This window comes from Pantherophis guttatus, chromosome 5 (assembly GCF_059756535.1).
Source record: "Pantherophis guttatus breed Tessera chromosome 5, ASM5975653v1, whole genome shotgun sequence".
Taxonomy (NCBI): Eukaryota; Metazoa; Chordata; class Lepidosauria; order Squamata; family Colubridae; genus Pantherophis; species Pantherophis guttatus.
Genome location: NC_142067.1, coordinates 84,281,130 through 84,296,239, shown reverse-complemented (window position 1 = coordinate 84,296,239; position 15,110 = coordinate 84,281,130). Strand labels below are relative to the sequence as shown.

General features: G+C 38.4%; 1 protein-coding gene across 6 annotated transcripts in view; it reads left to right on the top strand.

Annotated features, from left to right (window-relative positions):
• Positions 1-15,110, top strand: part of GLRA2 (glycine receptor alpha 2) — a 294,664-nt gene that overhangs the window by 30,227 nt on the left and 249,327 nt on the right. For all 6 annotated transcript variants that reach the window (XM_034435027.1, XM_034435018.1, XM_034435011.1 and 3 more), the window contains one exon: positions 12,139-12,362. In XM_034435027.1, the coding sequence (XP_034290918.1) occupies positions 12,139-12,362 (224 nt within the window). The remainder of the gene's footprint in view (positions 1-12,138; positions 12,363-15,110) is intronic.

Here is a 15,110-nt window from a genome sequence, read left to right as displayed (position 1 = left end):
GGTTTCCTTTCTACAAATTGTGTATCATCTGGTCGGTTTTTATTCTGCTTTGTAGATTGGTCTTGTTGGTTTTGTTTTTGTATCTCATGTTTCTTTTTTATCCCTTGTATATCCCCTAATTGGTTTCCATGCTTATCCTTGCCTTGATAAGTCATCACATTAAGGTTAGATGCCACTTCTCTCAAATTTGTAGATAGTCCAGCTGGGGTATCCAATAAATCCAAAGGCAATTCATCTGGTACAGTCTCTGTAATTCGATATTTTACCTTTATTTCCGGCTCCTTCTGCTTATCCTGTATTATACCTGAAGATGTTAAGTTCATTTTCAACCTATTTTGATAAAATTCTTCCGCTCTTTCAACAGTATTTAGCTGATATCTTTCTCCTTGGTATCTAAATATAATACCAACTGGGGCGTCCCACCTGAATGGGATATTTCTCTTTTTTAACTCATTCACCAGAAAACCAAATTTCTTCCTTTCCATCAATATCTTAGGTGGGAGTTCCTTGTAAATCCAAATCTTTCTTCCATACAATTGCAAATTAGAATTGAAGGAATTTTGCACGATATTATTCCTAATTTCTTTATCTGTAAAATAAATCACCACATCTCTAGGCAATTGCCTTTGCTTAGCAATCCAGGAGTTGATTCGATAAACTCTGTCAATCCTACAAAACACTTCGTCAGGTTGAACCTTTAGAATCCCAGCTAGAAATTCAGAAGATATTTTCCTTAAATCATCTCTATTATTTTCCTGCAAACCTCTTAATCTTATCGCATATTCTGTGAAATTATATTGTACCATTAAAATCTCTTTTTCAATCTTCTGTTGCAGATTTTCTGCATTACCATACTTTTGATCAGCATCCATTTTAGGTTTTTCTTCTAAGCTATTATCCTGAGTGTTTGTCAAATCATTTTCAATTTTTTGAATTCTATTGTCCAATTTATCTTGAATTTCTTCCATTTTAGACTCTAGTACATTAGTATTTGTGTCCAACTGTATCATAAATTCTGTAAAACCATTAGCCACTTTTAAGAATTTTTTCTCCAAAAAATCAAACTTAGATTTCACCAATTCTTTAATTTCCTGCTTAAATTTTTCAAGTTGCTGATTCACAATCTTCTCCCTTCTTTCAATCTCCTCTATAAAAAATTCTATTATATTAAAATCAGGTTTCTGAGACTGAAGAGTTAAGACTTGTTCCTTTAAGTTGTTGGTGGGGGAATCCCCCCCCCCTTCTTGTTTATCTGACTTTATGAGTCTCAGTGCCATGTTTCTGCCCAGGCAGGCTTTGTTAAAAAAAAAAGCAAGAAAGAAAAAAAAAAGACTTCTTTCCAATCAACAACAATATCAAGTCTCCAAGGGAAAAAAAAGAGAAAAAGACACAGGAGCGAAGTTTTGTCTACAAATGTAGCCAGTGGTATTTATTCCGCTACATTGTAGTAATAGAAAACGGAAGGACTTTCCCTTTCAGCCTCTCCTCCAGCCGACGCCATTTTAAAAGGCTTTTTTTCCTCTTTCTTTTCCTCCTCTCTCTTAAGTAATTTTTTAAAAAATCAGTAAAATACTTGCGGTTCAGTATTACAGGTCCAGCTCACATTTTCTTTGGGTAGTCTGTTAAATTTGCAGGCTTGCTTTTGACGCCTAGCTCTGCATCAGCAGAGGTCTCCCAAAGCCCGGAGCAGCGGCTGGGGATACGGGGCATCTCATCCGCTCCGTCCCAAAAGTAAAGGAAAAACTTTTGGGACTCCGCAGAGAGTTCTACCCACCCCTGCCGGCTCTATCTCCGTTTCCTCATGGAAACGGAGTTTTTTCGAGCCGCCATTCCGTTGTGAAGGCGGCTCTGACAGGCGATGGAAGCTGACGATCCCAAAGGGACGTCTGGCAGCGACAAACAGCAAACCGGAAGTCAGCTTTCTTGTTAGCTTTCTTCATTTTAAAGGATCATACTATTTAAATTCATGGATCAACCATGCCTTGGATTTCACAAATTGGCCACACATTTATATTTATCACTAAGCATGAGTCTGTGAGCCAGTTCAGTTATGTGTCTCAATTAGTATGTGAGATTAGCTCCTGCTTCTTAGAGGCTAGTTTGAAACAACAGTATGGGGGAGTTTTCCCCCATACTTTTGGGATTTCTTCCATTCTGGGACAACAGCAGAAAACTTCTTTACATTTTACATCTCCCCTGATGACATCAGCAGCCTGCACCTGCAATGCAGCAGCCTTATACTATACTTAGCATGTATTTGCAATATTGTGTTCTGCCTTGTTATCATACATTATCATATAACCCTAAGCAGAAAACCAATTGGAACAAAGATCCTTTTTGCCTGAGTTCTCCAATCTTTCTCAAAAAAAAACCCAAAAAAACTTACATTAATACCCTTAACTAGATTTCTAAGTAAGGAAGGATTCTGTGAGGAAAGTCCTAGTCCTGATTATAGGTGAGCATGAGTGATAATGAAATTTTAAAAACTGAAGTAGCGTGGATTCTACTTGTCACTGGCTTTGCAAGATGGCATTCAATGACGATATTTGCACGAACTAATGCTGATTGCATTAATCAGACTCATCCATTGCATTTTATTGTTTCTATAATGTGCATCTATTGTGGGTTTATTACTGCTTTTCAACTAACAAAAAAAAAAAAAAAGCTAAATATTGGAGTAGCTTCGAACCAAGACTTTCGGCTGCCTTATTTGCTAAATTATAACATACCTGCTGATAGTGTCAAAGGAGATCGTTTTAGTTCAGTGCTGTTCGGATGTCTGTGGCTGAGTTTCTTAAAGCTGACATCTCACCAATAAATATATTTGAAACTCAATGAAGGAATGCTGTTGAAGGCAGACATCAGCTACTACTCATTCGCTTTGCTTTATAAAGTCAATCTAATGATATGATAAACAGCATTGTAATATAATAAAATTTTCCTGGGACTTCCAGAAGTTATTCTGCTGAGTATCCTATTTGCCTAGGTGTTTGAATATGACTGGATGAAGTAAAATTGGAAAGTGAATGCAAATTGAAAATTACTCATAGTTTGTTGATATAAACCCACTTCTTAATCGGGAACTATTGTTTCTGGCAAGAAAAAAAATCCTTCTCCTGAAACTTTTGTTTTGATTCTCATTTTTATTTGAGATGGATTTAACAAATATAAATGTATGTGGGTTTAAAAGCTTAAATTGCATATTGTCTGTAATTTTAAATTTAAACAACCTTTCTGTTTCTAAACTTCTTGCATTGAAATTTTTAAAATTGGGCTTGATATATATTCATATACATTCACATTTTAAATCAATGCACTAGGCTTTTGTGTGGTTTTTTCATTTTATTCCTTGCCTTTTTGTCCTCATTCCAAATGCTTGGCAAGATGACAAGTATTTCCAATTTTTTGTGTCACTATTTTTATGTTAAGTGTTTTTCTGAGGCAGAAAGCCAACATTTGTTAGATCAACAGCTATTAAAATAACATGCTGCTACATTTTAACACATTGCCACGACTGAGCATTCCCAAAGATACCAAAATCATAAATCTATATTTTATACAGCTTTAAGAAGTTATATCTGTACCAGTTTTAATCATTTTATATACATATGTATGAATGTTGTCAAGGAATTCAGGAGTTCAGCTTACTTTATTTCTTTTATTGATATACTAATTTGCCAGGCAGCTATTCTAAAAGAATTAAATAATGTTGCCATTTAATTTAATTTTTTAAAACTCCTTGCTTTGGACACATATACATTCAAAGAGTGTAACATAGAAATATGCACTTTAAGAAGATTTCTTGTAAGAAAATGTGCTACCTTGATATATAATATCTTACTATCTAGATAAATAGAGCATATTCTTAGTCTTAGATACTAAAGTATATAGCAAGAAAGTACCTTACATGATAAAATATAAGCCACTTTAATTGTACCCTTTTAATTCTTTCCCACACTCATAATCCATTGTGTGAGAAATAAGAGATAGGATCCACTTACCCATCTTCCCTTCCTACTATATGTCTGAAACCATGCCCCATGTTCTAGTGTTGAAAAAAATCACAGTTGGGAGTTAGCTATATTGGTGAAAATTCATTTACTCCAGAACAGTAATGGTATATGAAAACCTCTGTAAGAAGTGTTGACTCCCTTACAACCTAGATCCAGGTTCGATGTATGGAGGATGACAGAATTTGACAAGGGTTGAACATCCACAATGGGGAGATAGCTACAGTTGTGAAAACCTCCTATTTACATTTGAATGCTGTTTGCATACAGTTGTAATTGCATGGAGGGCAACATACAAACACTTGACTCACACTATATTTTTTTATTTCCAGTGACTGAAGGCTAGCCAACCTGGTCATAAAGAGCCTAATAACAGTAGGAATGGGGAAAGATTATCCACCCCCCAAATAATGGGTTACACATGAGAAGGACTAGTTGTTAAAAGGATTATGCCAAAATCCACTTTTGGTTAATTTGGGACATTTGCTGATCTATGAAAAAGGTACTCCATAGCAAAGAGTACAAAGGAAATCCCTTTTCAGCCCACCTTTGTCAGGTTGTGTCAATGCACTGAGTTCATCCTCCAGTCTGTTACTTAGGACAGGAGGAAAAAGTTTAATTTGCAAGAATGACATTTGATATCCACGAACATTTTTGTTGATGATTCTAAAAGGCTTATAAAAATTTGAATGCTTTAGCATTGCAATCACTTATCTGAGAGTAAGCTCCCAGGAAATTAGATATGAGAATCATTTGTTGGACTATATACTTTTAATTCTGATGATTTTCCAATTTTTTTTTGTGATTAAAAATGATTCTATTTTAAAGGTACTTCTACAACCTCTTTTTTCTGTTTGACTGGAACAAAAATTACATTTGGTCCCCCAGGTTAAAATCTGTGTTGTGTCTGTTGCTAAACATAAATATCAGACAGTAGTGAGAATAGTTAATTCAGAATTTTATGGCCTGATAAGTAACTTTAAGAACAAACTCCATGCTATCCAGATGTGTATTTACACAAGAACATATGGTATGCATTTGCATAACCTGTGTATAAAACATCTAGTCATTGTTCATCTTTCTCTGATGGAAAGTATCCTTTTATTGCCATATGAAAGAAATAAAACTTCAGGGCTTCCTAAATCTGTTTGACCCAAACAGTTAACTGTGATTAGAAAGCCCATAAATATAAATATTTAACTATCCTTCGATTATACCCACTTTAGGATGACATATTACCTGTGATGTACTCAGGAAGATCCAAACAGATTCTTATCCTCAAAAAGTTATCACCCAAAGCTTTTCCAGATGCTATGGCAGATTCCACTTGTACATAAGATTATTCTTAGGAACTGCTAAAATAACAAAACAATCTTCACTTCACTCACATCTCATTTTAGGATTTGGCATTGCCAAAGATTAAAACATTTGCAGGGAAAAAAATTGCAATCTGTCTCATTCAATGTCTGTTAAAGAACATTATATGCAGCATATTCAGACTTCAATTTTTCTCCTATTATTTATATCACAATCCACTGACATCTCCTATGGCAGAAATGATACTAAGGTGTAGAATGTGAATCTACTGGAAAAATTAATTTAAATTCAAATTAAACTAAATTTGAACTAATTGTCTAAATTAGACAATTCAAAGACTGTAACAAAAATAAAACTGAATGTATCGGCTTCTGTTTTAAGGAAATTGTATTCCTCTAATGATCTGATAAAAGTTTTAAAATAATTACCTGATTGAAAATGTTTATCACATAGTCTAACCATATTTTTTAAAAATGTTCCCTACCCTCTTTTTAAAATAGAATTCTTAACTTTCATGTGAATTCAAATAAAAAAATTGACTTCTTCTCAAGTTGTGCCCAAAATATATGTACATGTTTATGAATTTGGTAAAAAAAAATTTTTTTACAAAAAATACAATCCAAATAATGCAAAGGGAACTATCTAAATAAAAAAAACAAACCAAAATTTTAGAAAACAGGCACTCCAGAAACATCCACTATCTGCTCTAGCCCAAAGCCTGGGGACAAGTCCATTTTAAGAGCTTGTTTATGTAACATCAGTGTGGAGGACCATTCAGAACAGGGGTCACTCAGAATGGGAATGCTATTCCAGAGGGTCTCTAAGGTTATGAAGTGACCTTATTTGATGGAATATGGAGCATGCTGAATCTGCCGGATTATATTGGATGAACTCTTGGGAGACAAGAGTTCCCAAATTCCCTTAAAAATGATCATTCTTATGCCATGAATGATTTTATAGTGATTAAGCTTCTTAACAAGAAGCTTAAATTACATCTGGAAGGCAACTGGTAACTATCCCTTGATAGTGAATACATTGTAAATAACAAAAGGTTCTAGATAACCAAACAATTCTGCACTCACTTTCAATATGGGATGGGGTAAAAAGAATGCCTCCCTATGCCTGGGTTGATGGTTAAATTCTTATGTTGTTGAAATAATTAAAATTCAAATAAGTATATTTCATTACAAGAACTTTGCCCTATCTGCTACAGTTACACTCAACATATGACTGATTATGATAGTGGCTAGTATATAGATATATATATTCATTCAAAATGCAGACATGTAAATCCATTCAAATGCAAGATTACTTTCAATGGAGCAGGTGACACTTTCACATTTCTGGCTCAGCTGGAAAGCTAAAGAACAGGTGATTATGGCTGGCACTTGTGCCATTCATTTATATCCAAAAAGCCATCAGAGCAGGAGACCCCAACCTCTTTGGCACCAGGGACCAATTTCGTGGAAGACAAACAGATGTGGGAGAGGAGGGGAAGGCGGACCATGCAACCTAGATCCTTCACATGCAGTTTACAGTAGCATTCACGCTCCGATGAGAATCTAATGTCTGATGATCTGAGTGGAGCTGGGGAAATGATGCTAGCACTGAGGAGCACCTGCAAATACAGATGAAGCTTCGCTCACTCACCCACTATTCATCTCCAGCTGTGCAGCTCAATGACCAGGGGTTGGGGGCCCCTGTGTTAGGATGAACATATGTGGAAAACAAAACAAATTAAGCACTATCTTAACTGCAGAGATCCTCAGGGCCCAGGCCTTTGATTGATGTTGTGCAATGCCAGGTCCGTGGTAAATAAAGCCCCCTTCATTTGTGATCACGTTCAGGAAGGGAAAGCGGACCTGGTGGGTATTACGGAGACCTGGTTGGGCCTGGAGGGGGGGTCCCCCTCGTTGAAATGTGCCCACCAGGTTTCTGCGCATTCCATCAGCCGAGGTCTCAGGGGAGGGGCAGGAGGGTGGCGGTTGTTATAAAGGAAGGTCTTGGTCCGAGGGAGGCCACTGTGCCTCAGATAGCCGGATGTGAATCCCTCCTTGTGAAGTGGGGCCGTGGGGGCCAGATGGGCTTGCTGATCACGTACCTGGCTCCCTGCCACATGGCGGCGGCCTTGCCTGAGCTGCTCAATGTGATAGCCGAGGTGGCAGTTGATACCCCCAGGCTTATGGTCATAGAGGATTTCAACCTGCCATCTATTGGTGAAACGTCTGAGGCGGCTCGGGAGTTCATGGCTTCCATGATGGCCATGGACCTGACCCAGTTAGTTCATGGCCCCACTCACATGGGGAGACACACTCTGGACTTGGTTTTTGTCTCTGGCCAGTGGCTGAATGGTTTTGATATAGGGGATATTGTGATCGAGCCCTTGTCATGGTCAGATCATTCTCTCCTTTGACTTGACCTTCAAACCGCTACACCTCACCGCAGGGAGGCAGAACTGATTAGGTGGTTCCGCCCCAGGTGCCTGGTGGACCCAGATAGGTTCCAGACGGAGCTTGGGCCATTCCCTCAGTTCTGGCTCATGATGCGGCTGAAGACCTGGTGGCTGCTGGAGCTTTGGACCGCATCGTGCCTTTGCGGCCTCTGATCCGGTGCCGATCTCAGGTGGCTCCCTGGTTTTCTGAGGAGCTGAGGGAAATGAAGCACCAGAAAAGATGCCTAGAGAGTGGTTGGAGGGCCAGCCGGTCCAAATCTGACCAAACACTGGTGAGGTCTCATATTAAGACCTACCTAGTGGCGATAAAAGCGGCAAAGTCTGACTACTTTTCTGCTCTTATCGCTTCTGCAGATAACCCCCCAGCCGCCCTGTTTAGGGTGACCCGCTCCCTGCTCCACCTGGGAGCGTGGGAAGACCCCTTGGAGGGTAGAGCTGAGGACTTTGTACAGTATCTGCATGACAAAATCGCTCAAATTCGGGAAGGCTTGGACTCTGATGGGGTAGGTTCAGATGGGGTGATGGAGGAAGGTCTTGAGAGTGTTATCTGGGAGGAGTTTGACCCAGTGACTCTCGAAGACATGGACAGGATTCTGGGTAGACTTAATGCGGCCACATATTTATTGGACCTGTGTCCCTCCTGGCTGATGCTGGCTTCCCGGGAGGTTACATGAGGCTGGCTCCAGAGGATTATGAACACTTCTTTGAGTGAGGGTTGCTTTTCCCTCCTCAAGAAGCCCTCCCTGGACCTGGCTGTTTTAGTGAATTATCGTCCAGTCTCCAACCTCTGCTTTGTGGTGAAGGTTGTTGAGTATGTGGTGGCACGACAGTTCCCCCGGTACTTGGATGAAGTGGTCTATCTTGATCCATTCCAGTCAGGTTTCAGACCTGGGTACAGCACAGAAACGGCATTGGTCACATTGGTTGATGATCTCTGGAGGGCTCGGGACAGGGATTTTTCCTCTGTCCTGGTCCTATTAGATCTCTCAGCGACTTTTGATACCATCGACCATGGTATCATGCTGCACCGGTTAGAGGGGTTAGGAGTGGGAGGCACCGTGCTGCGGTGGTTCTCCTTTCTCCCTGACCGGTCGCAGTTTGTGTTGACAGAGGGCCAGAGGTCGACCTCGAGGTACCTTATGTGTGGGGTGTCGCAAGGGTCGGTCCTCTCGCCCCTTCTGTTCAATATTTATGTGAAGCCGCTGAGTGAGATCACCCCTGGTTTTGGGGTGCAGTTCCACCGGTACGCTGATGACACTCAGCTGTACATCTCCACCACGGACCACCCCAATGATGCCCTTGACATGATGTCCCGGTGTCTGGAGGCCGTGCGGATCTGGATGGGGAAAAACAGGCTCAAGCTCAACCCATCCAAGACCGAGTGGCTGTGGCTCCCGGCATCCTGATATAGTCAGTTGGTGCCATCTCTGACTATTGGGGGCAAGTCATTGGCCCCCACGGAGAGGGCTCGCAACTTAGGTGTCCTTCTGGATGCATAGCTGTTCTTAGAAGAACATGTGATGGCCATGGTCAGGGGGGCTTTTTATCAGGTTCGCCTGATCCACCAGTTGCGTCCCTTTCTGGATCGGGACTTCCTACACACGGTCACTCATGCCCTCGTCACTTCCTGCCTGGACTATTGTAATGCTCTCTACATGGGGCTCCCCTTGAAAAGCACCCGGAGGCTCCAACTGGTCCAGAATGCGGCCGCACGGGTGATTATGGGAGCGTCATGGCGCTCCCATGTAATACCTCTCCTGCGTGAGCTGCACTGGCTTCCGGTGGTCCTCCGGGTGCAATTCAAGGTATTGGTTATCACCTTCAGAGCGCTCCATGGCTTAGGACCTGGGTAGTTACAAGACCGCCTTCTGCTACCAATAGCCTCTTATCGGCTAATTCACTCCCACAGAGAGGGGCTCCTCTGGGTGCCATCGGCCAAGCAATGTTGGCTGGTGACCCCCAGGGGGAGAGCCTTCTCTGTGGGGGCTCCTGCCTTCTGGAACGAATTGCCCCCCGAGATGCGGAGGATTCCCGATTTATGCACCTTCTGCCGGGCCCTCAAGACACTTTTATTCCAACAAGCCGGGCTGGCCTAATTTTTAATTTTTAACTCTTAATTTTTAAATGTCCAAAACGGATAGTTTTATTTTAATTAGATATGGGCCAAACTATTTAATATTTCTTAAATTTTTTTTAAATTTTATATCTGTGTGTTTTATTCTGGCTGTACACTGCCCTGAGTCCTTCTAGGAGAAGGGCGGTATATAAATTAAATTTATTAAATAAATAAATAAATAAATAAATAAATAAATAAATAAATAAATAAATAAATAAATAAATAAATAAACTGTAGTTTGAATTTTTAAAAATGAAATTAGATAACTCTTTAAGAAGATTAAGACTGGTGGGTCTTCATGATATTGCTCCCCATGTATCTTTAGCAAAATACCACCTACCCTCATAGTAGCCTTAAAGCAGATATCATGTCAGGACTCACTCATACAATATTTCTCATTCTCAAAGAAACAACTGAAAGCTGGGGGAAAAAATCAGTAACAAGTTCCACCCACCTTCAAAGACATTCCACATCAAACAATTCTGCCTGTTGTTACACAATGATGCCATAATCTTGTACCATTAGGGAGAAAAAACTCTTAAAGTTACTCAGTCTATATTTTACATAATTTTTCAGCATAGCACAAAATGTTAATGTTATCAAATGTTAATTCTTTCTAGGACAGACTGTGTTTATCTTCCAATAATTCAAAATGCATTCACTGTACTGAGGTCAATAAATATTCCACAAAGATTCCCAGCTAATGTTTATTTATAAATTACTCTGCTGGATATATTGTACGAATGCTTAGTTAGATACTTGCAAATTAATCAATGAGGAGGCAATCAAAATTAGTCTTTAAAATTCTGGCAGGTTTTTATAACGTTTAGACAGTTTTTATTCTCACTATTATGGAATACTAATTACATTTCATAATGTTTCTACTATGCTGAATAGATGAATTTTATTAATTTTATCAATAAAACATATGGTAAATGAAAAGTTGCACTCCATGATACAGTCAGAGTTTAATTTTTTTTTGGTTCTTTTGGTACCTCAAAAGAATGAGGTAAAATTGCCACTCCATAGCTTTATGATTAACAACAACAACAACAATAACAATACACCATTGGTACTGAAAAATTTGCCATCAGTCAATTTTAAATTTAAAAGGCGGCTTTACTGGGAACAGCTTGTATCCTGTGGTGGTACATATAACACCATCAAACATCCAGATCTGCCTATCCCAGGTCCTTGTTAGGACTCGATAGGTAGACAAAAATGCCAAACCTGGGTCTGAACCAGAGATGGGTTTCAGCAGGTTCTGACCAGTTCTGGAGAACTGGTAGCAGAAATTTTGAGTAGTTCCGAGAACTGGTAGTAAAAATGCTGACTGGCCCTGCCCCCATCTATTCTCTGCCTCCCAAATCCCAACTGATTGGGAGGAAATGGAGATTTTACAGTATCCTTTCCTTGCCACTCCCACCAGGCCATGCCACGCCCACCAAGCCACACCCATAGAACCGGTAGTAAAAATTTTTGAAACCCACCACTGGTCTGAACATCTGGCTGAGTGTACAATGATTAATAATAATAATAACAACAACAACAAGGAGAATGTGGGATTTTTGAATCCAAACAGACAGACATTTGGTCCACAGGTAATGCATGATTTGAAGAGAAACAGCTACAAAAAACTATGAAATACCGCAAGGTGCAAATTGAAGTTGAATGATTGTGGAGGAAGAAATCAATGGTTTTTTAAAAAAAATTTGATTTATATGCCGCCCTTCTCCGGAGACTCAGGGCTGCTTACAATGCGTTAAGCAATAGCCTTCATACTTTTGTATATTTATACAAAGTCAGCTTATTGTCCTCATAATCTGGGTCCTCAATAGTAGGTTGTATCGATAGTAATAGAAGCCCTTGGAGCAATATCCAAAGGGTTGCCTAGATACATGGGAATTTTGAATTTATTAGACCTAAATATTCTGACTTTGTAAAAAACCACCTTACTCGGAACTGCCTATATACCCAGATGTTACCTTAACAGCTCTTAGATCCTTGGTTAGGACATGAACTGTTAAGTTTTTACCAGTTCCAGAATGAGAATTGAATTGAAGGTTAACAACAACAACAACAACAACAATAACAACAATAATGACAAGAACTCCGAGATTGTCCTTGACTAACATAAAGCATATTGTATCAGATAATTCAATAATTCATCTAGGTTTCAAAGTCTAAAAGCACAGTCACCTGAACAAAAGATTAAATAATTGGTATATCTGACATTTCTATAGGACTACAGAGTGAACATTTTTTTGAGGCAGCAGTGGAACGACTCCCGTCTTGCTTATAGTGAATACCCTGATGACTCCTTGGATTTGGATCCATCAATGTTGGACTCTATTTGGAAACCCGATTTATTCTTTGCCAACGAGAAAGGTGCAAACTTCCACGATGTTACAACAGACAACAAGCTTCTAAGGATTTCCAAAAATGGGAAAGTATTATATAGTATCAGGTAAACCACTGTTTGTACACGTTGGGCATAATCTTGATTTTTGAAAAATGCGTCTTAGATCAATTTAAATATTCAGCCGAAGTTTGAATTCAGTAGGGCAGAAAAAATGTCTCCACATTGCTTGACTTTCCTTTTCTCAGATGGGAAAAAGCATCATCATCAAAAAACATCAAGGATTGATAACATATAAAATAAGTTTGCTGCTCCAAAACAGCAAATCCATCTTCATGAGTTGGGAGTGCAGAAAAAAAGAGAGCTTCCACTTATAATAATGTAATTTTTGCAATGGAGCCTTCCAGATAGAAAGTACACTTAAACGATGAAGTTAAATTAATGATTTCTATACAGGTAGTCCTTAATTTACCACAGTTCATTTAATGACCATTCAAAGTTACAACAGCACTCAAACAACTGACTTATGACCGTTTTTCACAGTTACTACCTTTGCAGCATCCCCATGGTCATGTGTTCATATGGCAATTGGTTCATATTTATGACGGTTGCAGTGTTCCGGAGTCATGTGATCACCTTTGCAATTTTCTGACAAGCAAAGTTGGGGAAGTCAGATTCACTTAACACTAGTAACTAGTGTTACTAATTTATCAGCTGCAATGGTTCACTTAGCAACTGAGGCAAGAAAGGTTTTAAATGTGGCAAAACACACTTAACAAATGTCCTACTTAACAACAAAAATTTTGGCCTCAATTGTGGTCGTAAGTCAAATACTACCTGTATTCTAATTTTTTTCTTTCTTGCTGCAATTTTTTTTATCACCTGCAAGCTACTTAATTATTTAGTGAAGAATTTAAAATTATAATCTGAAATCTTACAAATTCTTCTTAGATGCAATAAAGATTTAAGAGTTTTCATCCATACAGAAAAAAACCCCCCAATTTCAGTGTATTTTCTTCTTTATCTGTTACAGTTTCTGATTTTATTTATCCAACTGTGAAGAAAGGCAAGTTGGTATTACCTCAAGTCCTAAGATCCTTTTTAGGTGTATGCCAGGAAAAGCAAATGCTGGTTTCATGAACTATTGTTACATTGTTGTAGTTGTTGCATTCCAATGGTCATTATAGGTTGGATACTGATGTAATACCATTACTGCTTTACTGAGGACAGAGACAATATTTTAAGTGGGTTTTTTTTTTTTCCAGTTTGCAGAAGGTTAGGTTTTTTGCTCATAAACCTTTCTAGGTATAGGAAGCATTATCAGGGACTTTTCCTCATTCAAAAAAAAAAAAAAATCAGCAGAAATAACATCACCATTGTTTTATGGGTTAGGCTGAGTTCTAATGGCACAATCTCAGGGGATTTGGACTCAAACATACAAAGGAGTTTGAATTGTTTGCAGCCCACAGTAGTAGATCCCCAATTTCTTATGTACACATCCCAAAAACAAAATAAAAAGGAAATCTGTGAACTCAGGCTGTTTTAATTGGTTGCTAGAAAAGTTAATAGAAACTAGGGCTTTTCCATCATCAGTATAAAATAAAGACGAAAGGCTCATGGAATACTGTCCTGATGCTCACACTCTTCTGCTTCAGAACAGACAGAAACAAATGATAAGGACAAATAAAAGTAGAATTGGGGTGGGGAGGAAAACAAAGGTTAAGCCTACAATTGTGGCTATACACATTGGATAGAATTCAGTAGTATTTAATCGTGACTTCTGCTCAAATTATGGAAGGCCATTGTGGGTGAGTTGGAGGGTGAGGCTTAGAAAATCCAAAAAAGTTTAGTCTCTTGACACCAAATTTTAGCTAAGTATTTTATTCGGAGGCTCATAAAAGATAAGAGGACTTTACCCCCTGAACCTATTCTCTCAATCATTTTAGAACTACTTCTAACAGACATAACTACTCAGCATTAACTTGACCTACTAATTCCAACTCAGCAGTCCAAAGACTATTCAGGATAATGGCTTCGTTCTGTCTGAGACATCTTTTGAGTTATTAGTCTAGACCAGAGTTTCTATGCTGGCTGGGGAATTCTGAGAGTTGAAATCACACATCTTAACAGTTGCCAAGGTTTAGAAATGCTGGTCTAGACTACAAGCCAAGTATTAAGCAGTTTTACTTCTTTTTTTATTATTATTATGTTTTTTCTTTATTTTTATATATACTGTACATCAACATCAATACATGAACAGTGTGGCATCTGGGTATAAAATAATACTGATATCAATAATATTTGTTACATTGGTTATGCTTATATACTCCTAAAATTAATACTCATATTTGCATTAAGATATAGTCCTTCATTATTTAGTTATTCAATATTTCAATGTATCATTCTAATGCCAATTACAATTTTATTTAAGCATGCATAATAATACCATCTTTCAACCTCTAATCTTTCAAATTAATTATTTCAATTATTCTATTTAGTCAGGCTATCCTTACTAATCCTAATGTAATACACATATTGTATTAAGATATAATCCCAATACTCCATCCTGACATCAATCACCATATTATTTAAACATACATATTAAATCCATCTTTCAACCTCTAATTATTGCTTTTATTCTTTTATTTAAAAATAAAATAAAATCAGCTAAAGTCCCAGCTGATCAGGAGGAAATGGAGATTTTGCAGTAATCTTCCCCTGCCATGCCCACCAAGCCACACACACAGAACTGGTAGTAAAAATTTTTGAAACCCACCACTGCTCCAGAGTATCTGCCAAAACCCCTATCTCTCTTTCAAAGGTATCTTTCAATTCCATTTTTAAATCTCTTAAAAT